The sequence below is a fragment of the Hyaena hyaena genome, unplaced genomic scaffold, assembly GCF_003009895.1.
Source record: "Hyaena hyaena isolate Hyena2069 unplaced genomic scaffold, ASM300989v1 scaffold_1294, whole genome shotgun sequence".
Classification (NCBI taxonomy): Eukaryota; Metazoa; Chordata; class Mammalia; order Carnivora; family Hyaenidae; genus Hyaena; species Hyaena hyaena.
The window spans coordinates 156649-182825 of NW_024081927.1; the positions used below are offsets into that span (position 1 = coordinate 156649).

Genomic DNA, 26177 nt, shown 5'->3' on the forward strand with positions numbered 1-26177 from the left:
TTGAGGGAGTAAGAGTAATAAAGGCAGCCAAGCTTTTGGTTTCAACTGTTCATGAAGGTTTAAATCTTTCTGGCTGGTTGGATGGTAGAGTTACTAAGAAACTCACTACATTGGTTAGTATGGATTCTATATGGTTATAAGGCTGAAAAGCAATTTCTTGGATGATAAACGAGGAAAGACTTTTGGAGGTAGTGGTTTGGGGTATGAAAGGATACTCATTAGTGACTTCTGTTTTAGTCTAAGAAAGATCTTAACCTCAGACACAGTCTTATTGTACAAAATATGCTTACCTTAAAAATCCTGTTTGACTTTTATTTTTCATGCAATTCAATTCCTGTTGGAATAAAGATTTCCTCCTCTTCCTTCTCAGTTCTCCCAGCCTCCAGTGGGTCATCTGGGGTCTGTTCAGTGAGGCACACGATTGTCTGAGTGGGGTTTTTCTGTCCTGGTCACAGGAATGTGCTAGGATGAGAAGAGACAGGCAAATGGAATGCTATTCATGGTGGTAACTTGTGATTTTTTTTTCCTGAGCTAGTTTCATAATCTGTTTTGTTTCACAGGAGGATTTCACAAAGCAGGAATAAAAAATTGGGTGTGTTGGTTAGCTTTCCATAGAAAGGAATAGCTTTCTAAAGGCAAGCAGTCATTAAGGCATACTTCAAAGAAAGGGAAGTGGACATCTTCAGGAATTGCAGAATTCTTTCCTGCATAGGCCATAAGTCAATACTGCAGAACTGTAAATCCATATTGAAAGATTAAATTGAAGGCTATCGAAGCTATCTTGCATTACATTCATATTTTTGAAAGAACGTTTTTCCTAGCAGAGAAGACTACTGTTTCCTGATCTTATCTAGTATGTCAGACCGTGCCTGGAAAGATTGAATGTCTTGCTAAAATTATATAGACCTTATCTCTCTCCTTTTTTTCAACTTTACAAAGGAAAAAAAAATATGAAAAGCCAGAGAATTTCAAACAATGGCCTGTATCATTGCCAAAAGAATTAGCAGTTGGTATTGATATTTATTCAAAGTTTTCTAGGGTTTATTTTAAGACCAAAACTTTTTTTTCTCCTACCTTTATTCCTAAGGGTTGGCATTTGTGATAGTGTTTGCAGTGCAGGTTTTAGAAGAAAATAAATTACAGTTAGAAGGAGAAAGCCCTTCAGTCATGTTTTTTATTTGGTAAGAACACCAGCTTTGTGAATCACATGAAAAATCCCATTTTGTTTCCTGAATTTAGTTTTTTCTAGTGAACAAAGATAAAGTGGAAGTGGTTTGTAAATATTCCTTTGTCTTTTCATGTTGAAGTGTATTGTCTGATTGCCTTACATATATTTTTAATTGTAGGAAGCTGTGAGAATAATGTCATAAAAATTTACCCTTCCTTTAGGTAACCATTACATCAAAGCATACTGGAGAACCGAAGCATGTATATAGGTAGAAACGTGATTCCATTACTGCTTCACTTCTTTTGGGTATTGAGACAGAACTAAAGATTTTCCACAGAAAAGCTCTGGCAGGCTTTTCACTCCAGAAGGGCAACCACCCGAGGCACAACTTTGTTTCTAGGGACATTGTCAATGAACCAAAATTCATATTTCTCTGTCTTCTAGGTTAGTAGGAGCAGCCCCACATAGCCCTTAGTTACTTAAGGTAAACATTTAAATAATAACCATATGTTAGAGTGGCACAGGACACAGTGAAAAAATTTGTCTTTAAAAATAATGATTTCTGTGAATTTGCCTGAGTTACTGTCCATTAAATTGGGTTTTCTGTATTGCTTTAATCTTCTACACCAAAAGGTTTACTTTTAGTAGGGAATGCTTTGCAACAATCTTGAACATAAATAAGATCTACATAGAAAAGACTTGGGGGCACTAAGAGGAACCTTTTAGGTCAACTCTTGAGACAATAAAAAGAGAAAGTAGGAGAAGGAGCTAGGGGTAAAAGGGAAGAAAGAGGATTAAGAAGAGGTGTCTCATATCCGTGAGAAGCCCTAAACTCCCTTCCTCCCTCCCCTAGGCAGTGGATCATGCTTTGGGTCCATGCCTAGGCTCTGGCTGGGGGTGGACTGGGAGGCATGTTCCTGGGACACATGGACCTCACGTAGCAGGGAACTTGTCTGTCCTTGAGGAACAGGGTAACCAAGAGGCTGGATCTAGACGTGTCATCATCACTATCATCCATCACCATCTTTGTCATCAGTGCACCAGAAGCTGTTGAACATTTTCCATATGTTGTCATTACCTGCTCAAAACAACTTTGCAAGCTAAATACTATTATCCTGCTGTCAGAGATGAAGAAATGGAAGCTGAAAAGGTTAAGCCACTTCCTCAAGGTCACATAATTAGCAGTATTAGCACCAGAATTCAAACCGAAGTCTTTGTGTGTCCAAGACCTTCAACCACACAGTACCCTGATTTGCATGCATGTAAGATGGAAAGGTTTTGCAGACTTAGGATACTAAGGAATTATCTTTCCCACTTTATATACTTAAGGTTTGCTGAGAGAGGTTAAATCGTAGCTGACTTCTCAGATTGACCTGTGGCAAGAGAGTTGATTTAAGGCTTTGTGTATTTATGCTTTTGTATGGTTGTTCAACAGCAATTTAAAGAATGGCTAATAAGCGCAGGCCCTGTGCTAGAGCTCTCTCTGTTTTTTACATAGTCTCAGGAATTCTGGGGAAAGGAAATTTGCTGCCTGGAATATTAAATGAAACAAGTTTTACTGAACTATACATTTCATAAAACCAAGTCCTAGGGAATTCATGTAACAAATGTATTGGTTCAGGTGATACCTATGTGTACCAGGTCACAGCTAGGCAGAAGCAAACATTTGCAAAGCAAACTTCTCTCCACAGAGTACATCTGACTTGGTTTGGAAGACTCTGAGCACCATAGTTTCTTAACTTCACTTTTCAGGTAGGGTCTATAAAAGAACCCCTAGGAAGTAAAAGCATTTCTTCATGAAGATACACTTACAGGGACTGAATTAAGACGATGCTGTCTGCATCAATTCAGGCTTAGTTTTATAAAACAGTCCTTTAAGGATACACAGTGGGGTTCACACACTCCCCGTTCCATTTTTAACGATACACGGGAGACCAATTAACCTGGGCATATAGCCTATCTGCTCTGCTTTGGCCTGTGTCATCCTGTTCTTTCTTGATCCACACTGGCCTGTGCAAGGGACGTAGCTCTTTCAGGACCTTGGTTCAACTTAACAGAAAATTCCCAGCGTCAATTTAAGGTAGATGAGAGGGATTACAAGAACACACATACCAGTTAGAAAGACCCAGATTTATTGAAGGACCCTGCCACTTACTAACTGTAAATATTTAAAATTCTCGTATGTACGAGAATTGGTCTAGAACATTGGTCTAGAACAGCAGAACTTCCAGGGAAGTTGGTTCTCTCCAGTACATTCTAGGACTGCCTGTCTTCAATTTTGTTGCTAACCCAGCAGGAACACCTTCTCATTCTATGCATATGGTGTGTGGCTTGGCAGCTCAGCTTTGTGTGTCTTTGCTTTGAATGGGTCCCACCTGTCTCTTGGCTTAGCATCTTAATCCCTGGCACCTGTAAATATCACCTCACATGGCAAAAATGACTTTGCGCTCATGATTAAGGATCTTGTACAGGGACATCATCCTAAATTATCCAGGTAGGATCATGTAATTAGCAGCCTCCTTAGACATGACAGAGGCAGGAGAGTCAGAGAGTAGGAAATATAACAATGGAGGCAGAGGTCAAAATCATGTGATTACTGATCAGGGGGGCCTTGATCCAGACAATGCAGGCAGCCACTAGAAGCTGGAAAGAGCACAGAAATGGATTCTGCCCTTGGAGCCTCCAGAAGAAACAGCCCAGCATCTTAGTTTAGGTTGTGCTAACAAATCAGCATGGCCTAGATGACGTTAACAAGAACTGTTGATTTCTCATAGTACGGAGTCTGGAAACCTGAGATGAGAGTGCCAGCATGATTGGGTGAGAGCCCTCTTCCATGTTGTAGACAATCCAATTCTCCTTGTAACTTGTAGCAAAAAGAGACCTAGCTAGCTCTTCTGATCCCTTTTTGTAAGGGCACTAATCCCATTCATGAAGGTTCACCGCTTGTGCCTTAAATACCTCTCAGAGGCCCCACCTCCAAATATCAACATACTAGGTTTAATTCAACGTATGAATTTGGTGAGGGAGGGCACATTCAGTCTGTTGTGCCCAGTGAGACTGTTTTGGACTTCTGACCTTCAGTATGGTAAGGTGATAATTTTTTTTGTTGTTTTAGGCCAAGTTTATGGTAATTTGTTACTGCTGCAGAAAGAAACTAATACACATGGTTACAGTGGGAAGCATTTTAATTTTGCTTGTTCAGTGGAAATATAAAGGCTTTCTTGCTTCGATTCACCAATTAGGCACAAACCTGAAAGATGATTACTTTCCCTGGGTTATAATAGTCTCCATCCTCCTGTAGAGGCTCAGGATTTCTCTGTGATTAGAGCTGCATGTGCATCCTCAGCTGTCTGAGGAATAGTAGTTGCTGCTTTGCCATTAGCCAGGTTCCTTATTATGGGAGAGGGATGATGAGATCTATTAATGATGGGCAGAGCATTGAAATTACAGCGCAGACTTCTTTAAATAATTGGGTGAATTTGAAATTACTATGAGGCTGGCAGAAACTTGAGCCATCCTTTGGGTGTTCAGAAGTTGCTGTAAGTGGAATTTGATGTGGTGGAACAGATAACTGCCTTTGGAGTGACAACACAAGTCTGAGTCCTAAATGTTCAAGTCACTTAATTTTTCTGAATGTTGATGCACCCTCCCAAATCGCAAGATTGTTACGGGACCAAATTAGAGAAAATGTGAACGCCCTTTGTAGATTATAAGGTGTGAAATGTATAGAAAGCCTTTCATATTGAAACTAGGATGGACGAAAATACTACTGGTGATATATTTTTTTTAAAGTATAGAGGAAAGGAGGAAACAGTCTAGAGGATAGAAGAGACAAAGTCAGATAAGCTCCAGACTCTTGAAGACCTCTGGAGATTTTTGAAGATGAGTCTAATTGATATTGAAAGCGGTAACAAGGAGAAATGTGATATTCCAATATTACTTTCGGTTTTAAAATAAATAGTTATCATGTCTTATGTTAATGTTAGCACTTGAGGCTCCTTTACAAATTTTTCTTTCAAAGGCAGAAGTTCAATATATGGAGTTTTTCAGAATTTGGAATTCAACCTGGCTCTGAGAATGAGAATGTTGGATTTTCTGCCCTTTGACTTCGAAGGTCAAAGGAGGAAAATGTGTAGCCTGGAGATACAGCCAGCAGACGAATATCCTCTTCCTCCAGTGAACTCTTCTTTTGCTTCACCAAGACAATAAAAACAATCAGATGGTAGCTTCCCAACTTCTTGACCCTCCACACACGCTTAGTCACTTCTTACCCATCCTTCCTTCTCTCGCAATAGAAGAACCCCAATGCCTCTGACCTGGATCTTCTCACTTTTTTATTTTATACTTTTTATTTTTATCACAAGCCCTAGCTCACTCCTTCCCTTTTCCCTGCTTTCCTTCAGGGTTTGGGCATGCTCAAGTCTCTGCCATTTAAAACTACACTTCTTCCACTCCCCTACCCTCATCTGTCTACCACCATATTGATTCCCTCTGTGTCATACCCAACCTCCGGGAAGCATTGTCTAAATTCATTGTCTCCACTTCTCAAATCCTATTTGTTCCTAAACTTTTCACAGTTCACCTTTGATACCTCTCATGGCACTGAAACTGTCCTCAGGGTTTCTAGTTGCTAAATCCAAGTGATACTTTCAACCCCTATCTTTCCTGACCTTAAGGTTGAACTGACCTTGACTCACTCCTTGAAATCTCATTTTGCTCTTAAGACAGTACATTTTCCTGTTTTCTTCTGGTTATTCTTATTCAGTCTTGATGATCACTTTGCCTTTGCCCCTTCCTAAAAATGTTGATATGATTTTGTCAATGATTTTCTAATGCTCTAACTGTATACAAGCTCACCCATTTAATGCTACTACTTCTGGCACTATTTGTCTCTGAAATAACTTCATTAAAAAATAGAAACTGGGGCACCTGGGTGGCTCAGTCGGTTAGGCATCCAACTTCGGCTCAGGTCATGATCTCACGGTTCATGGGTTTGAACCCTGCCACAGGCTCTGTGCTGACAGCTAGCTCAGAGCCTGGAGCCTGTTTCAGAGTCTGTGTCTCCCTCTCTCTCTGACTCTCCCCTGCTCACACTGTCTCTCTCCCTGTCTCAGAAATACTCTAATTAATACTCTATTACTGTCTAATAAATACTCTATTACTGAGCAAAAATGATCCCTATCCATTGAGCACTAGCAGGTAGTAAATGGGTGTTCTTCCTTGCATCCTGATTTATTGTATTTTGTAGTGTGAGATTTCACTTTCTGTAACTCTCTGTTCTGACAAGTACCAATATTGGCCTATAAGAAGTGATGTGAGTCCTGTTTCTTGCAAAGACAGAAAGTTGGTCATGCTGGATTATTACAGATTGAAACTTTTATAGCCAAGACAGGGAAACAACCTAAGTGTCTATCAGTGGATGAATGGGATAAAAATGTGAGATTATAGATATAGTTATATAGTATGTAAAATGGAATATTATATAGCCATAAAAATAAGGAAGTCTACTGTTTGTGACTGTTGCAGGAGTTTTTACCTGAATATCTGGGACTTGTCATCTTGCCGCTTCAAAGAATGAAGAGGTGGACACAAAATGAGCAGCAGGCAAAAACTTATTAGAGTGTAAGATCAGGAAGGAAGAAGAGTATGAAAGCTCTCTTTACAGAGAGAGGCATTCACAAGTGAATGCCTGTGACAGCAGGCAAGGGTCTTTGTTTTATAGGGTCTGGTCAGCCCTTCCCCTCCCCTCCCTCCTCATTCCTTCTCAGGTTTTTACCCTTATTGGCTTGAAAGCTCTAGGTGCTGGGCTGTCCATTCCTGATGGGCTGTTTCCACTGTATGAGAGGTGGTCCCTGGCGGTATCATCCCCTGTGGGTCATGCATTTTATGATCTACTACTTACTTTTAGTTAGATCTTTAGTCCAATTCCTGGGGGAAACCTGAGGGGGCTAGGTGGTGTCTCTTACATTCTTAAGAGGAATCTTATGCCTGAGGGGGTTTGCTGTGGTCAGACACTCCCAGCATTGTTCTAAAATAGCGTTTTTCCCCACCCAGGGACCTTAGGTCCTAATCTTTTTCTCTCTGCCTACTGAATCCTATCTTTTCCTGTCAAATTACAACATGGAGACCTTGAATGCATTATGCCAAATGAAATAAGAGAGAGAAAGACAATTACTGTATGATCTTACAAAAACCAAAGATACAGAGAACAGATTGTTGGTTTCCTGGGCGGTGGGAGGTGGGTGGGTGGGTAGGGGAGTGGGATGGATGATGGTGGTCAAAAGGTAAAAACTTCCAGTTATGAGTTCTAAGGATTAATGTACTGCATGGTGGCTCTAGTTAGAAATATTATGTATTTGAAAAAAAAAATTATATATTTGAAAATTGCTAAGAGAGTGGTTCTTAAAAGTTCTTATCACAAGAAAAAATAACTAAAGTGATGGTTATTGACTTCTGTGATCATTTCACAATATGTACATAAATCTAATATTATATTGTACACCTTAGACTATTACAATGTCATATGCCAACTATATTAGTAAAACTGGAGGGGAAAACTTGTATTATTTGAAACATCTTCAAGCATCCAGTGGTGGCATAGATCAAGAAGCAGAAAGATTTTCTTCAGTAGCCCTTAAACCTTATAAAGAACATTGTAAATAGTGCAGTGCACCAACACATCAATGGGAAGACTGTCACCAACACATCAATGAATGGTACCTGATTTAAAAAAAAACAAAAAACAAAAAAAAACCTTGGGAAACTATGGCTGGAGGCTTTTCAAGAGTCCAGGAGCCTGTAGTGGAATGCCAGAAGCATCTTCATAAAGACCCCTAACACCGAGGCTCTCGTTTTCCTGCTGCTAAAAAAAATGTTGCTCTTCCTACCTAATCTCATCTGCTCCATGGTTTAAATTACTGTCTAAAGGCTCACATGACCCTCAACTGTGTATTTCCAACTCAGCCTCTCAAGAGGTATTATACTGTGTAAAGAATACAGACTCTTCATGCAGACTGTCTGGATTCATATATATTCAGCTAGTTAGGAGAGTTTTGTGGCTTTGGGTGAATCTCTTAACTTCTCTGTGCCTCAGTATCCCCATTTATAAAGTGGTGACATTAATAGTACCAATTTAAAAAGGTGGTAGTGAGGATTAAAGGAGTTTGTAGAAAACACCCCTCCTGGTGATTTGAACTGTGTGATAAGCGCAACAGAAGTATTAGCTCTTACTCTGCACTTGGATGTCCCTTTGTGGTACCCACAAATGCAACATCAAAACTGAAGTCATCATCTTGCCCTCCAGACGTTCTTACTAAAAACATTTTCTTGACAGTAGTGATTTTCTGGAATTTTTAAACAACTATGTGCCTGTGTTGAGAATTTTAGGTTGAGAATAAAAATTGTATTCTAAGTTTAAATAGATGCAAATTTTGGGGTTATAAATATTGACATTGTAAAATCTGTCACATTACTCTTTAGTGTATCCACTGAATCTATATATCATAACAATTTTGTACTCAGTAACCTTTAAAAAATATATGAACAAGCTCTTCATCAAAAGTCAGAAATTTTTCTTTACTCCTTTTATCTCCTTAAACTTGCATGCTATTTTACTTTATTCATAGAATTTTCCCCCTAAATTTCTATTAATAAAATATATTTACCCACATTAATATACATATACATTGAAATTTTAAAACTTCACTTCATGAGACCTTAAGGCTACAGTTACTGAGCCATAAGAGATAAGAGTAGTTATCATTACCATGGTTATCACTATATAATTAGAAGCAAAATATTATGTATTCTAATAACTACTAAAAATAAAAAGTGAACATTTATTGAAAATGCATCTCTTAATGAAATGGATGGGGCTTTTTCTTCTTGATTAGTTCATGTACCCATCCCTCTCCTTGGATGATGATAATATATTCCTGGAGTGAGATAGGGCTCAGGAACAATTTAATTTTTTATTTTGATTTTTTGTAAATATGAGTGCTGAGTAACTTGTCTATGGAAAGAAGATAGAAAAGGAAGAAATTACATTCAATTCCTTTAATTCCTTGAACTCCTGAATTGTATACCAAAAATCACATGACGATCCATTGTCTAAAATTATTTTTATTAATCTAGTACCTCAAGTGCATTGTCTCCTGTAAATCTGCTCTTATCATCCTGACTCAGTGATTTCTCAGACCCTTCATTGGGTTCTCTTTCAATTTAGTTGAAAGCAAGGAGTTCAGAACCACTTGACTTAAAACAGTTTGTTAATTGTTATAGTAATTCAGTTTCACAATTTCTGGGAAATGTATTAAAAATATTTTACTGTGATTTATAGAAAGAGTGTTATGTTTTTTCCTCTTTTTTAATTGGAGGCACCAGAGTTCATCCAATTTAGTTGGAAAGGACTAGGAAAATTTTAAATTGTTAATTTCACTATACATTTGCCAATGCAAGATTTTTGATAAAATGCGTTTATCTAATTATGTACTTTATATTTTCATCAAAGTCTTGGAGCTGCAGATTTAGTTCATTCAGTTTGTGGAAAATATCCAACATAAAACTCTTTGGCAAAGCCAGTCATTGCCAAACCATCCAGCCAAATGAGTTGCTTTCTGCCATTTGTCAATTTAAATAAAAATGTTAACATGTGTTCTGTGAAAAGTGTTTCACTTTTGAATTTTGTTTGTGACAGATAAATAAGACCTGGTGTTTTGTCACTTAGATGAGATAGGCCTACCAGACTCTGATTTATTTTATTCTCAGAGGATCTTCTTTATGAGCCATACATGATGGGAGATGGAAGTTGCCAGATAATTAAACAAAAATCATCATTTCCTCTGCTGCCCCCATTCTTTTTTTTTTTAACCATTTATTTTTGAGAGAGAGAGCGAGCACAAGCATGCGTCGGGGAAGGGCAGAAAGAGAATCTGAAGCAGGCTCCAGGCAATCTAAGCTGTCAGCACAGAACCCAATGAGGGGTTTGAACTCATAATCCAAACTGAGATCATGACCTGAGTCAATATTGAAAGCTTAACCAATTGAGCTGCTCTGCTCCTATGCTGCCCCCTATTCTATATCTGACATCCAAGCAACTCAACTATGGGCCAAAATACCATACTTCTATCAACTTGTCTATTCCTTACCAGAAATATGTAGGGAAAGACATAATTAATGGTGTCTTTATTAAAGGCAGCTTTGCTAATACTGGTATTTAAAAATGTTGCTCTCTTTCTTCTCCTGGGATTTTTCACACCCTGGGGGCAATGCGCCATAGAGAGATTCAAATGGCTAAGAGTGTGTTTCTACTTTATATTGGAAGGTGGAGGGGCATTGCTAGCGGAGTGCAGTGGAAAGGAGAATAGGCGTGGTTTCTCAATCTCAGGGCTGTTTTAGGTCATTTCCCGGCAGGAGTGTATGTGGAAGTTGAGGATCTGGGAATTCAGCCCCTAACAGCTACCTGTTGCCTATGTGCCCTTTGGGAAATCCTCCTGTGTGTATCCCTGAGATGCCGGCATCAGTACCTTAATGAACGCCACCACCATCCTCACTGCTCAGAATATGGCCATTCCTCAGTCATCTCTCCCTCCCCTCATAACTAACCAGTCCCCAAGCCCCTTCTGTTCTGCTGCTTAATGGATGACTATAGAGTTCACCTCCCAACCCAGGGTACTTTGGGGAGTGAAAAGGGCCACTGTGACCCCAACTCTGGGATAGCAGTAGTGAACAGGATTGATGGTCACCCCTCTTAACCTCTCCAGAATCGATCTCTGTCTCTGAATTCTAGTTTAGGTCAGCATTTGAGCTTGCATTTCCATAAAAGCTTTCCGACTCGGCTTCCTGCCTTTGCTCATGCTGCCTGCAGTGTTTGCCCCACGGCAGATGCAGTTTTCTTCCAGAACATCAACTTTATTGATGTCTCTCCTCTATGGCTTGAAATTTGCTAACGGATTCCTAAGGGAAAATTCAGAAATTTCTTAACATGAGAGTTACAAGATATGTGGCCCTTGCTTGCTCTTGAGCTGCTTCTCTTGAGGCGGAGCTCTTCTCTCCAGGCACCCCCTCATCCTGCACCCACCCCGCAGTCCTGGTGGGGGGACCTAGGGCACAGCTGCACAGAACTGCCTGCCGTTACCACCTGTGTGTCCCAGAGCGGAGTGAGTGCTTCATAATTATGTGCTTCATTCTATTAGCACCTTTTGTCCCTGGCACCTGAGTGATCTGTAATAGTAGTGAACAAAAGAACTCTGACCTAGACAAGAGGCCGTGGTGAGTATCTTCCCCCTGTCTTGTCTTTCCGTGTCTGCTTGCTGTCTCCTTGCTCTGCTGCTCTTTGAATGCGTTGCCTCGTTTCTTTTATGAAAGGCTTTTCCTGTTGTTCATTTTAACCAGATTTCATCAGTATTAAAAAAAGTCTTTACTGAGACGTTAGGAAGTTAGGTGGGAAATGCATGGGATTGAAGGAATTACAGGTTTATGATATTAGCGTGCTGGCAGCTACTGAGTGCTATTTAGAATATTCTTCTCCAGTAATAAGTCATGCGGTAGAAGAGATGAGAATCTGAGTTCAGGTAATGTCACCGGTAGCTATATGGTTGTGGATCCCATAATTTAAAAACGTGCACCTATTTAGTACTGTTTTTAATAAAACAGTAGACTTTTCTATTTGTAGCTGACGAATAGTTTCTATGTGGAAAGGAAGAGTTGTTTCTCTGGAGTTATTTTCTCTTTAGAGTGGGTCTGATCTCGCCTGAGCACAGTCATGTGATGCATCATGAGAATTCAGGAGCCGACATGCCTGAAAGGAGTGTGGGAATTGGGGAGAGGGAGCCGACCACACCGCCAGCTGCTCTGTGTGCATGCTTTCCTCTCTGAAGCACCTGGGGAGAAGCAGAGCACGCTTTGATTGCTCTTCAGTTTTTTGTTGCATGTGTTGATATTGACATGGATTAAAAAATGCTTTGGAAGGACCTAGCTTTGCCTAAAGTGCACTTCATGGTGAATCTTGAACTTAATTCTCTTCCCTTTTTTTTTTTTTTTAAATATCCTTTTCTCATAGGGTTGATCACAATAGGCACAATCCATGGGTCACATAAACTAGAATATTTTCTCCTGTAGCTTTCATAAATTTGTTGTTTTTTGGGTTTACGGAGATGGAGAATTGAATCAAATTCTGTCTTGCATAGAAAATTGTTTCTTTACTAAGGAAACCCAGTGCTCTTTTCCACCAAAAATAGATTTTAAAAAAGGAACAGGTGAAAATGACAAGGGTACAAAATATGTTTAAACTATCAAGAATGGTAGGTAGGAACCTCAGTGTGTGTGTGTGTGCGCGCGCACCCCCCTGTAAGCTTGTATATAAAATAAAGTATGTGGACATGCTAAGTGGTTTTGTCAATGAAAATACGATTTCTGTGACCCACATCTTAGCCATGTAACAGTGTGATGAGAATATTGCTGACTTCTTTACTAAGAACATCTTATTAGGTTAGACTGTTCTTCTCCCAGCTTAAATCAAAATGAACTATACAGGATGGAATTTCAGACAGTTGATTGACTGGCTAATGAGAAAGCAGTGGTTTTAGAGTTAATGATTCTAGACATTTTCTTGATTATCTTTGGAAGCTAGTTTCTTTTTTTTAATTTAGAGTTTTGATACAAACCAGTGATAAGCTGACCTTGATTTGACTTTATTCTGAATCTTAAAAGGATTTTCTCCCTGAATACAAAAAGAGATTTGATTGGGATGTGCCAGGAGCCTACTTGATAAGCTGTATTTTATGTATTATTTGTGTATTTTGTCTTAAATTTTATGAAGTTTCAAATATATTGCGTGCTCTAAAAGCTAAGGTCACTTTGTGTGACCAAGTCCAGTAAAAGAGATACTCCAGGAATCGTTCGAAGTCGGGCATGTGCTTGTGGGAGAGGTGGAAGGAAGGACTTAACCACTTTCCCTTTTGGACTGTGTATTTTGCTATGAAAGTCACTTTTTGAGTTAACAAAAATAGGCCCTTTAAAAGCTGATAATACATAGGAGCTTAGTGTTTTTCTCTTATAAGATATCCATGGGGCACCTAGGTGCTTTAGTCAGTTAAGCATCTAACTCTTGATTTCTGCTCAGGTCATGATCTTGCAGTTCGTGAGTTCAAGCCCCACGTCAGGCTCTGCGCTGACAGTGCAGAGTCTGCTTCGGATTCTCTCTCCCTCTCTCTCTGCTCCTCTCCTTTCCCTCTCACTCTTTCAAAATAAATAAATTTTTTTAAAAACTTTAAAAATATATCCATCAGTGTTTGGAGTTGCAGGATATATTACAGAGGATTTTTATTGAGGAAATTTCTTGTTTAAAAATTTTTAGTGTTTCTCCTCTTCTTCTCATCAGCACCCCTGATCTGGGACTGTGAGGAAAGAAGAGCATTTGCTATATCTCATCTTCATTTCAATCATGCAATAAAGATGTACCGGGTAACCACTGTGTCTCAGGAATTAGGATGCAGTGGTCAGCCAGAACAAAGGTCCCCAGTCTCAGAGTTTATATTCCACAGACCATAAATATGTGTTCAAATATCAGGTAGTGAGGGGTGCTTTGGAGAAGATGATATGCCAAAGTGACTGGGATGCCATTTCTGTTGGGTGGTCAGCAAAAGCATCTGAGATGATGTTTAAACTGAGATTTGAATGGCAAGAAGGGAAGGTTCTGGTGGGCAGAGGGAGCCAGCTGGACAGTGGCCCTAAGGCAAGGACAGATATGAGGTGTTCCAGAACTGGGAGAAGACCAGTGATGCTAGATCGTAGCAAGAAAGAGGGTGATGAAGTGGCCATTACACAGGGCCCGGCAGCCTGGGGTAGGCCACATAGATGATACTGTTAAGAATTTCAAGGCTTGGGACGCCTGGGTGGCTCAGTCAGCTGAGCATCCGACTTCGGCTCAGGTCATGATCTCATGGTTCATGGGTTCGAGCCCTGCGTCAGGCTCTGTGCTGACACCTAGCTCAGAGCCTGGAGCCTGTTTCGGATTCTGTGTTTCCCTCTCTCTCTGACCCTCCCCTGCTCATGTGGTCTCTCTCTCTCAGAAATAAATAAAAAACATTTTAAAAAATTTAAAAAAAAAAAAAAGAAAAAGAATTTCAAGCCTGGAAGTGATAGGATCTGATTGAGGAGCTGGACTTTGGGAGGGGTTGGGGGAGTCAGTAGTTGTATTTTGGATAGGTGAAGCTTAAGATGCTCAGTGGACATCCAAGAAGAGACGTTCAGTGAATAGTTTGGGCTACTGAGAGGCTAGAGTCACATTTAGGAGCCCCTAGGTTTTCAAAGTCATGAGATTTTAGGGTTTTTAAGGTCATTAGGGAGAAATAGACTATAAATGCAGAATAAAAAGGACAAGACTGCCATGTGCAGCTATGCTAGCTGTGTGAGTTGGGCCCAACCATGCAGTGGTGCTGAGCAGGGGGTCCACATCCTACTTACTTCATAACCCCTGGGGTGGGCTCGGCTCCTCTCTGCCAGGTAACGTGTTAGTTAAAGCTATGTTTGTCTTGAATGACAAGAACAGAGTTTAAACAAACCCTAGCTTAACCACCTGTGTACTTTAATCACTACAGTTTCAGACTATGTCAGATTTAAGATTTTATTTCAAGATGAAATGATCCCATAGTCTGAACAGTGATGCCTCCCTTATCCAGATGCTAGGAATATGTAGGGAGCAATTTCAGTTATCTGAAATGTCGACAGAAATTGCTAAGAAAGAACGAGTGTCTCCTGGGCCACACAAAATTCATATTTTAGAGCCCACTCACAGGATTCAGCCCTTGTCTCATAGGGTCAGTCAGCCCTGAGACTTTGTTTATTTTAATTTTAAGAAATTGGAAAGGAAGAGAGAGTAGATTATACCATTTGATGGGAAGAGTGTAAACCAGTTTGCAGACAGGCTTTAAAACAGGAGTCTAAGGGGGCACCTGGGTGGCTCAGTCAGTTGGGCATCCGACTTCAGGTCATGATCTCACGGTTCGTGGGGTCTGTGCTGACAGCCAGCTCAGAGCCTGGAGCCTGTTTCAGATTCTGTGTCTCCCTGTCTCTCTGACCCTCCCCTGCTCACGCTGTCTGTCTGTCTCTCTCTCTCTCAGAAATAAATAAAACATTAAAAAAAATTTTTTTTAAGTGAATAAAAAAAAACCCCACGAGTCTAGGGGCACCTGCGTGGCTCAGTTGGTTAGGGCTCCAACTTCAGCTTAGGTGATGATCTTGCAGGCTGTGATTTCAAGCTCCACATCAGGCTCAATGCTGACAGCTCAAAGCCTGGAGCCTGCTTCGAATTCTGTGTCTTCCTCTCTCTCTGCCCCTCCAGTTTGCTCTCTGTCTCTCTCAAAATAAATAAACATTAAAAAATAATTTAAAACAGGAGTCTGTCTCCTGACCAAAAGTATTTGTATTTTTCATACATGTAAAATGCACCTGTCCTCCCCAGGTCTCCCCAAATCTCCTTTATATGAGATTTGGAGGGCATACTTGAGGTCCACGTTCTCGTCAGATCAGACTCTGGTATTGTTCTTCAAGGTAAACCCCTTGCGTATGGGTCCTTTCAGTCTGAAGACCTGTGAATTAAAGGGATAAGAAAGATAAGTCTGCCCCCTCCCACACTACTATTCAACACATAGGGTACGATAACTGGAAAGACACTTCCAATTAGAATGGGAGGAAAGAGGCACGTAGCAGTCACTCATCCGAAACAGTCCCAAAACCCAGCCAAGCACATGTAACCTTTTATTAAATTAAAGCTTGGTCTTACTGCGTAGGAGTGTTCACATGATGATTGGCTTGGCTGGGCTTTTGGTCCTGTTCTCTGAGTTTTCCTTGCCTTTCCATGAAAAGTAGTGTGTGGTAGCAGCTAAGTAGTGTTCTCAGCTTGCTTTTGCTTGTCGAGGATTGGGAGTCCAAAAGCCTCTTTTCGGTGTGTAGTGTGTCTCTGTCCCTTTTAACTGAGGTTGAACTAATTCTTTTTAAAAACATTGTGACACTGTGTATTTCTTATTAACTGATTTGTAATCAACTCTGTTAGACAAAGGCAACACCCACAAACTGCTTTGAAATCAGCTTTTCTGTACCTGAAATTCCTTGTTGAGGCTTTTAGGGAAGAGTGCCCTTAAGATTCCTAGAGGACCTTTTGCTAGTTTGAAAGGGTCCTTTTAATCTCTTTGAGAACTTAATAAAATTTTTGTTACAACCATGGTTTCTGATAGCACTCTGGATTCAGTCTTTGCCCAGAATCCATTTCTTAATTGTAGCATACCATTGGCCTTCTGATAAATCCAGAGACGAGAGAGTTTTATTTTCAAGCCCAGTAAGACCTGGCTTCTTTATATTTAACCGTTCTTTTTCAGCTTATCTTTCTGCTCTTGGATTTCGTTGGAGACAACACAAGAAGCCAGTCTGCCCTTTGAACAGTCTGCCTGCACATCTCCTTATCTGGATCATCCAACTCATTAGGGACATCTTTTATTTTCCAAGTTGCCACAGGCAACAGCATTGCTAAACTCTCTGTCCTAGTGCTTAAGGTCCTCTTTCTTCTTGCTTCCAACAGCTTTCTCTTTGCTTTCCTTTAGGCCTTCCCAGCAGTTGTCTTGAGGGCCCCAAGGCTTTCACTTACACTCTCCTCCAGGTCCTTCCTGCTGCCTCATGCAAAAACAGGCAGCGGAGAGTGAGGCCAGATCCTGCAGGGCTTATCAACCATCATAAGGACTTTGGATTTTACTTTGAGTGAGAAAAGAAACCACTGCAGGATGTTGAACAGAAGAATAAAGTGATCTGATCTCTGTTTTAACAGAATTCCTCTCAATGCACAGGTAGATGGAGGGCTTACCAGTAAAGGGATTGCTTAAGAAATCCTGTTAAACTGTGATGACCGCTTGGATCGGGGAGTGGTGAGAATGTACCAGATTCTGTTTACATTTTCAACATGGAGCCAGCAGGCTTTGCAGATGGATCAAAGAGATAGATGGTAAAGAGGTTTTGACTGAAGCCAGTGGAAGACTGATGCGTCATCCATGGGGAAGCCGGAGACTGCAGGAGAACAGGTTTTTCTAGGAGGGATTAGAACCATCATTTCCCTTTTGGGCATGTATAGTTTGAGATTCTAATAGACATTTAAGTGGAGATGTCAAGTAGGCAGCTGGATTCTGGGGACAGTTCTGGTCTGGCTATGCATTTGGGAGTTGTCAGTACCTAGATGGAATTTAAAGCCAGGAGCCTTGCTGTAAGGTATAAGCCTGGGGCAGTCTAGCCTTCCTCCTGCTTAGAGAGATAATGAGCAACCAACAAAGGAAATTGTGAAGGTGTATGTGGCCTGTAAGGTGAGTGCAGAAGCCAGAGAGGCAGGTGTCCTAGAAACCACACAACAAATGCATTCCAAGCAAGTGGGTGATGGCTCCACATCCATCACTAGATTTAGGTAGTGGAATGTGTTCTAAAGGGAGCTCAAGAGGGAAGAGAGAAAACAGGATAGAATAACTATTTCTCCCCCAGAGATTTAAAATTCAGAAGTGAAATGGGCAGATAGAGGGGTCAAAAAGGGCTTTCATTGATTTATTTTTTAATTTTAAGTGAAATGTAGGCACGAATTGTGCTAGGAATGATTCTAAGGAAAGAGAAACTTTCATCCTGGAAAGGAAGCAGAAATTTGCTGGGAAAATGTTCCTGAATAGAGAAGGGATGAGGTTCAGTGGAGCAGGGACAGCTCATCCATGGTGACAGAAGACACCAGCACAGAGGCAGGTGGCTTTGGTAGATGTCATGAGAAGCCATGCACATTGTCTTCCAACTGCTTCAAGTTTCTCTGTTAAATAAGGTTATCAGCTCAGAGTGTGAGAAGAGGAGAGGAGAAAGCATGGAGTTACCTAGGCAAGTGAAAGAATAAAATGCAGTAGGGTTCTCAGTTCCTCTGGGTTATTGATAATGAATTTAAAATGAGCCCATCTAGGAGGCCTGGGTGGCTCAGTCAGTTAAGTGTCTGACTCCTGATTTCGGCTCAGGTCATGATTTGTTCAGTTGGTGAGTTCGAGCCCTGCATCTGGCACTGTGCTGATAGCATGGGGCCTGCTTGGGATTCTGTCTCCTTCTCAGTCTGCCCCTCCCCCACTCATTCTCTGTCTGTCTCTCTCAAGATAAATAGAAATAAACTTTTTAAAAAATTACAAAATGAGCACAACTGTGGTTGTACAATTTGAATCTCCAGTTACCACCAGCCTCCTGGGTGCTGGCATGGGGAAGACAGAGAGATGGTAGACTTTTTTCAGTGGGTATTATGGGGGGAAGATTGTGGGAGGGAAATGAGGAAGACCAGACGTGACACCTATGTCCACATGTGAGGCAAGTGAGGATGTGGGTGGGAGCTGGAAGGAAGGACTGTGAAAAGGCACTGGTGGCACTGAATTGTGTGCCCTGATGGAATCAGAATTTTAGAGGGAGTGAGCTGAGAGAAGAGGAGTTGGTAGTTGAGCATAAGAATCTTGAAACTGAGGTTATGTGTTTCTATCCAGGCAGTACCCCAGAGAGTGGCTTGACCTTAGGTTAACACGGAAGGGGGTTCAGTTCTTTGGATCTTCTCTTCTATAATTTGGGGCAGATTGTTTAAATATTCAGTGTTTGAGTTTCCTTATTTGGAAAATGGCAATTATAGTAGCTCCTACTTCATAGAGTTAATAAGAGGATTAAGTGAATAAATACATGCAAAGTCTTCAACAGTGCCTAGCACATAGTAAACATTTAATAACTGGTGTTTATTACTATTGTCCTTTTTGTCTTTCTTTTTTTTTTTTTCTTTTTTACCATTATTTCTATAACTATTAGATTGGTGCCAGGGTCCATGGATGGGAACTCAGGAATAGTCCCTGGGACCAATGACACGTCATGAGGAGCCTGATGAACCAATAGTGAGACACTGAAATCCACTTTAATTGAAAAATGAGGCCTAAATATGACCCACCCTCCCCTCCCAGCCCCATGTAGATTGTCCAGTTTCAGACCCTTGTTTTTTTTTGCCCCTGTGAGTTAGTTCTGTTATGGTGGTTTTACCTGAGGAGCCACGGCTTCTGTGATTCATACCAACAAGCAAATTAAAACCACGTTCTGTTCTTGTTGCTTAGAGGTCATGGGATCCGTCTACAGAGGCACTGGGAAAAGCACAAATAACTGTCAAAACAGTGCTGGATTTCTTAGAACATATGTGCAAATTATGTCAATTCCTCGAACTCCCTCGGAACAAACTGTAGTATCATATTTTGAGATCTTTGTGGCTCTGTTGTCCCCTACGGATAGTCAGTTCTTTTTATACTACCCCCTTAGATCAAGAGATTGCTTTTTTTTTTTCTTAACTGACAAAAACTGTGTATGCTTTTGAAACCTTTTTTGATCTCCAGGAAGCATTATTAAATATCATTGTAGCATTCTTAAATTCTCCAAAGAGAGTCAGCATTTCAGCCAGTGTGAAATAAGATGCTGCAAAGCTTTTATTATTTTCTGTTGTCCTTGCTTTATCTAAAAAATTTTAGGGCTCATTATCCTGTTAGAACTCTAGGACACTCTGAAAGAACAGTTGTCAGATGAAAGGTTGGACTGTGAATTTAATATACATCTTCTGAAGGTTAGGATATTGATTTACTGGACAGTGTTAGAGTTTCAAAATGTAATTCTGAGACTGTTACCTAGGAAATTGATGAAATTGAGACATTATCAGCCAAGGTGAATGAAAGATGCTTAGGGCGTTTAGCCAAGACTGACAGAGAGTAAGAAGGAACTTGGGCCTGTCATTTCTTCTCAGGTCATATACATGCTGATATTAAGATTGATAGGACTGAAGAGGTAAGAACACCTAGCTGTTCGCCCCTTGTACCCTGGCAAAGGGCCAGAGCCAAAGAGGGGTAGTGTCTTGTCTCCTTAGTGGCTGGGTCTTGGGGCTGCAGTCTGTTTGCATTCTCCTGTGTGAGGAAGCTGACTGTGGAAAGCAGAGAGAGATGGATTCAATTTTGGTTAATTGTTTTCATTCTACAAAGCAGGATCTAATCCAGCTGTGAGGGTATACAAATTACAGGATATAAGTTTGAAATAGCAGGGTAAGAGGAAAGAAGAAGAAAGTCATAGATTTTTCTAGAGAATGAGCTGCTTGAATGTTGAGAGAGAATGAGAGATGAGCCTGTCTCTCCTTGTGACCATCAAGGTAGGCAAGTAGGGTTCACACCACAGCACAATTCAGAAATGCCCTCTGCAGCCCAGCCCCACAGTGTACAGTGCTCTGCTCTCTGCTCCTCCCTCTTTCTGAACCCAGAGCAGGTAGAAAGACTGGGTGCACCTTTTCTCTTTCTGGAAGTCCTCTGTGAACGTTGGTTTCTTAGCTGAGTGTTTGTTAGCTGTTGGGCAACACTGGTTTCAAAGTCATGTTCAGCTGGAGAGAACTTGAAGTATTATGTTCTGTGTTGTCACTTAAAAATGCTTTTAAATTTTAAAAACGTATTTGCTTTATGAGCTGTTGAGTTGGTAAATATCCTCTTGATAAAAATTTATGGCTCTGTTCTCCATTTCTGTATTTTGGAAAAGTTTTTTTAATTCGTGAACTGCTCTTCAAAGTTTTTCTCTTCAGTGATGCTTTCCTACACTTACCCTGCAGAACTAATGTTTTTAGTATAGAATTTTGTCATCTCAAACGTATTTATCTCATATACATTATTATCTCACTTAGCATATTGTATTGTAATTCTGTGTCTGTGTCTCTTGTTAGGCTCTGAGTGCCTCAGAGCTGAGTCTTTGTTTCCCCATATGCCCCAGGATAGGGTCTGACATGACATAGAAAAAACATGTATAGTGGCTATTCCATAAATGGTGGTTGAATGAATGATATCCCAGTTTTAGAGCCTACATGAGTTCTGGATGTAGGCCTCAAAACTGGAGTATCGTTTTCATTGGCAAATTCTTGTGCCCTCTTTACTTTCTGACTTTGGGGGCCTGATGTGTTTTGTGGTGATCAGACACGTGCTATGTTTGATGGCTTTTTGATAATGAGCCATGACAAGGGCCATTATAGTATGGCTCCTTGGTTCCAAGGTCATTTCTTTCTCTTGGTTGAGTGTCAGTGGGTTTTACATTTTAAGATGTTAGCTTGTGAAACTGGTGGCTCATGTTTATTATTTATGTTCTGGTGCATTTATCATCGTCTGACCTCAGTAACCCCTGGTTTCCATTTGGATCAAATGAGATTTGTGTGCGGTGAGCGCTGGATTGACGCCTAGCATATTTAATGTGCACTGAGCTGATTGAACAGCCTTTGACTATCCTGACTCCCTTTTTTGCTGCAGAAGTGTAATTTCTAACTCATCTCAGAACCTTTATCGTACTTTGTCACCACACAAATCTGATTGCTCTCGAGAAAGAGATTCATTTTAAAATGATATAGATTATCATTGATGGGAGGTTTTCCCCATGTTAACCAGTCTTTATTACATTTAGTTAAAAGCTTTCTGGTTTGTTTTTTTTTTAATAACTTAAAAATACCCTGGAAGCAAATCAAAACAAAAAATGAATTAAAGAATCTTTTTGTAAAGTTTGTTTTCTTGGGATGATGATGTTAGGAGGAGAGAACAGGAGGCTATCTTCAAAATTCTGTTTCTTGTTAGTTTCAAGTTGAGATTACACAGAAAACCGTAAAACCCGGGGCCCATTTTATCCCTTCCTTTCCTGTCCCAAGCACTTGGTAAAGCTTCATGTATAGATGTGATTGATGTAGGGCTGAAACGAAGACCTCATACTATGTGTGCCTTGACATCTAGGGACACTGAGAGGGCTTCTAATGGCCAGTAATCCTCAAGAACCTCCGATGGCTAACACCTTGATTTTGGCCTTGGAGCAGAGAAACTAACTTTGCTCCAAGATCTACAGAACTTGGAGATAATAAATGGACATTGTTGTTAGCCTCTAAGTTTATAATAACTTGTTATGACAGCAAGTAAAACCCAATGCAAATGTTTATGGTTATTTGTGTGTGTTTTTCTTGGATTTATCCTCTTTGTAAAAATCCAGGAGTAGTCAAAACTTTTATTGAACATGAATGGCATCCTGTTTCCATGTTATAGGAAGCATCCATAGCTTTATATACTTAGAGGGAAAGGGTCTGCTCTGTGTTCAACACACAGCTTAACATTTGGATTGATTGTATATTTGGATAAACCAGTATATCCCTAGGATCCATTATTATAACACCAAAACCACATCACATTACATATGTGAGCTGTGAAAGCAGTTAACAGATTTCAGCCTATGCTTCAAATGCCTTTATTTATTTTATTTTATTTTATTTTATTTTATTTTTTAATGTTTATTTTTGAGAGGCAGAGAGAGAAAGAGAGAGGGAGGGAGAGGCAGAGAGAGAGGGAGGCATAGAATCTAGAGCAGGCTCCTGGCTCTGAACTGTCAGCATAGAGTCTAACATGGGACTCAAACCCATGAACAGTGAGATCATGACTTGAGCCAGAGTCGGAAGCTTAACCAACTAAGCCACCCAGGCTCCCCCAAATGCCTTTATCTTAAAAATGAGTGATTCTACAAAACCACACTGAGATACCACCTCACACCAGTCAGAGTGGCTAAAATGAGCAAATCAGAGAACTCTAGATGCTGGCGAGGATGTGGAGAAATGGGCACCCTCCTACACTGTTGGTGAGAATGTGAACTGGTACAGCCCCTCTGGAAAACAGTGTGGAGGTTCCTCAGGAAACTAACACTAGAACTCCCCTATGACCCAGCAATAGCACTGCTAGGAATTTACCCAAGGGATACAAAAATGCTGAGGCATAGGAGCACATGTACCCCAATGTTCATAGCAGCACTCTCCACAATAGCTAAAACATGGAAAGAGCCTAAGTGTCCATCAACAGATGAATGGATCAAGAAGATGTGGTTTATCTATACCATGGAATACTACATGGCAATGAGAAACAATGAAATCTGGCCATGTGTAGCAACATGGATGGACCTTGAGGGTGTTATGCTGAGCGAAATAAGTCAGGCAGAGAAGGACAAATATCATATGTTTGCACGTATAGGAGGATTAGGAGGAACTTGACGGAGGAACAAGGGGGAGAAGAAGGGCGGAAATGGTGGGGGAAAGGGAGAGAGGCAAACCATGAGAGACTCTTGAATGCTGACAAAAACTGAGGACTGATGGATGTGGGGGGGGAGGGGAGATGGGCACGGAGGAGGACACTTGTGGGGATGAGCACTGAGTGTTATGTGGAAACTAATTTGACAAACTATTTGTAAAAAAAAAAAATGAATGATTCTATACCTCTAAAAATTGAGAAATGATAAGGATCAGAATAATGAGAATTGTGTTATAAGTGGCTACACTTATATATATTGGTTACTTTGCCTTTTAAAAAAGTTGAAAAACAGAAATTGCTGTATGAGTAGCAAATAGTGAAGATGATACATACAGGAGATAGAGTTCAGTACCATAATAAAATCTTAAAATAATATGACAATGACATACATTTAGTGTGAATAATTGTTATAGGAATAAGAGGTAAGGGGGTTGCATAAGATAATTACAATTATGCTGTACTTACTGCTACTGTTGTACAACACATCAGGCACTTCTTCCCTCAGTGAGGGGGCAGGGAGGGGGTACCGGGCAGGAAATCCTCTTGGATCCTCCTGTGACTGTGATTCCTGACCCGGAGATGTCAGGAGAGTGTGAATGTTCTCACCACGGTAAACACAAAAGTGCTGGGAATAGAGTGGCTCTAGGAGAGCCAGCTCCTACTCCCTGCTGTGAGAATCACCTCTTCTTCATTTAGGAATGTTTGAAAACGGAAACTGGTCAGTTTGGCCCTTGGGACATCCTACCCTTGACCGCAGGGCACTGGAATCCCTTCCACTGTGCACTTCTGTGAGAGTCCCCAGTGCTCCCCCCTCTGCTTCATTGCTTCTCCCTTGCTGTTCCCCCAGACAGAGAGACAGGGATGAAGGATTGTTCCTCTTTTTTTTTTTTTCAAGTGATTTTATTTCACAAACGTAAGATTTAAGGATGGCCTCTCACCAGGGCCAAAAATTCTCCCATTACTATCTAAATTTCTGTTCCTCAAAGATTAATAACTTGAATTAATAAGCAAGTGCCTTAGATTGGCTAAAGACATTTACTAAGAATTTGACCCTCAGACCTTAATAATAATCATCACTAGCATGTGCTGCATATTTAGTATGAACCAGGGACTATTCTGAAGATGTTAGGAATTCATGTATTTAATCCTCACCGCAAGCCTATGAAGAATGTTTGGAGAAGTCCAGTAACTTGTTCCAGGTTCCGCAGTGATGACAAGGGGAGAGCCAGGACCAAATCCAGCTGGGTCTGCTTGGGGCTGGGACCCTCAGCCACTGTGCTGACTTGCCTTTCCTGGAGGATTAATGAGGATTTGCTTTAATTGGATTGCTTTCTTCCTATCATCTAGCAGTACTACCTGTAAGGGATGGGACAGCAAGTGAAGAGGGTGAGGACGTTTGAAGGAGAAATGGCTGTAGGGTGGTTGTGATGGGGACTTTGGAAAGAGACTTGGGGAGCATTCTCTGCAGCCATTGTTTTCCTGCTCATCAACATCTTGAAATTAACCACCTTATAATCAGCATGAGAACTTACCCAAGAACCTACAACTACGGTTTCTCTTCCCTGCTTCTCTCTGATGTCGTTTTTCTTTTAGCGTTCTGGCTACAGAAAGCTCTGTGTATATTTCTGTATGTATGTAATAAGTTCAATATTTATTAAGCATTTAAATGTCATTTCAAATAACACTTGACAAATATTCTTAAAGTGAAGGCCAATGAAAAACAACTAATTTCTATAATCACCCTTTTTTTCCCCCCCTCACAGTATTGGCTGGATCCTGCAAAAACCCTTGCTGAACACAAAGAACTAATCAACAGTAGGTATTTAATGTTAATTTTGTTAAGGGGTGCCTTGAATATGATACAATGTCCGTGATTACTTGGATGCAGAAATATGCTTTAGTACTACAGGAATGAGTACTAGTACTCAAGTACCAGAATATGGAAGTGGGTATTGTGTTCATTGCCAGACTCTGACTCCAAACTCTGAATAAATTTTAGGTTGTAAAGAATCTGAGTGGATCTTAATATTGAATTTGGCTTATGTATGCCTGTCCTTGTCAGTGATTTCAAAAATTTTCTTGTCTTTAAAATTTCATCTTAAAACAGAAAAAGTAGAGCAGCATTGATTTGGAAAAAAGGGTAGACATCTGATCTTTTTTTAAATTAAATTAAATTAAATTAAATTAAATTAAATTAAATTTATTTTTTTTAATATAGCTTATTGTCAGTTTGGTTTCCATATAACACCCATTGCTCATCCCACCAAGTGCCCTCCTCTATGTCCATCACCCATTTTCCCCTCTCCCCCACTCCTATCAACCCTCAGTTTGTTCTCGGTATTTAAGAGTCTCTTATGGTTTGCTTTCTTCCCTCTCTGTAACTATTTTTTCCCCTTCCCCTCCCCCGTGGTCTTCTGTTAAGTTTCTCCTGATCCACAAATGAGTGAAAACATATGGCATCTGTCTTTCTCTGCCTGACTTATTTCACTTAGCATAATACCCTCGAGTTCCATCCATGTTGCTACAAATGGCCAGATCTCATTCTCTGTCATTGCCATGTAGTATTCCACTGTATATATAAACCACATCTTCTTATGGACATCTGATCTTCTAAAGAGCTTGAGTTTCTTGGATTAAAGGGTGCTTTTGTCATTCACACTCTTATTTGCTGAGGCAGTAATTAAGGACTACTCTTGTGTCCTGAAAGATTTCTTTGACTGCAGAAAGGATCCATCTATTTATAGGGGTTACCTTTTGGTTTTACCAATATGAATCTTATTATTAAGTAACTGAGAGTATAATTAAGGTTATACTCCATAACTTTAATTTCCATAACACAGATATTTATTTATAAAAGTATATGCACGTGTGCA

At 40.4% G+C, this 26177-nt stretch overlaps 1 protein-coding gene across 7 annotated transcripts in view; it reads left to right on the forward strand.

Annotated features, from left to right (window-relative positions):
• The window catches only part of EPB41L4A (erythrocyte membrane protein band 4.1 like 4A), a 260908-nt gene that overhangs the window by 112714 nt on the left and 122017 nt on the right, over positions 1 to 26177 (forward strand). For all 7 annotated transcript variants that reach the window (XR_005526708.1, XM_039223213.1, XM_039223216.1 and 4 more), the window contains exon 3: positions 25068 to 25119. Coding sequence is in view for 6 of the 7 variants with exons in the window: in XM_039223213.1 (XP_039079144.1) it covers positions 25068 to 25119 (52 nt within the window). In the remaining variant the exon portion in view is untranslated. The remainder of the gene's footprint in view (positions 1 to 25067; positions 25120 to 26177) is intronic.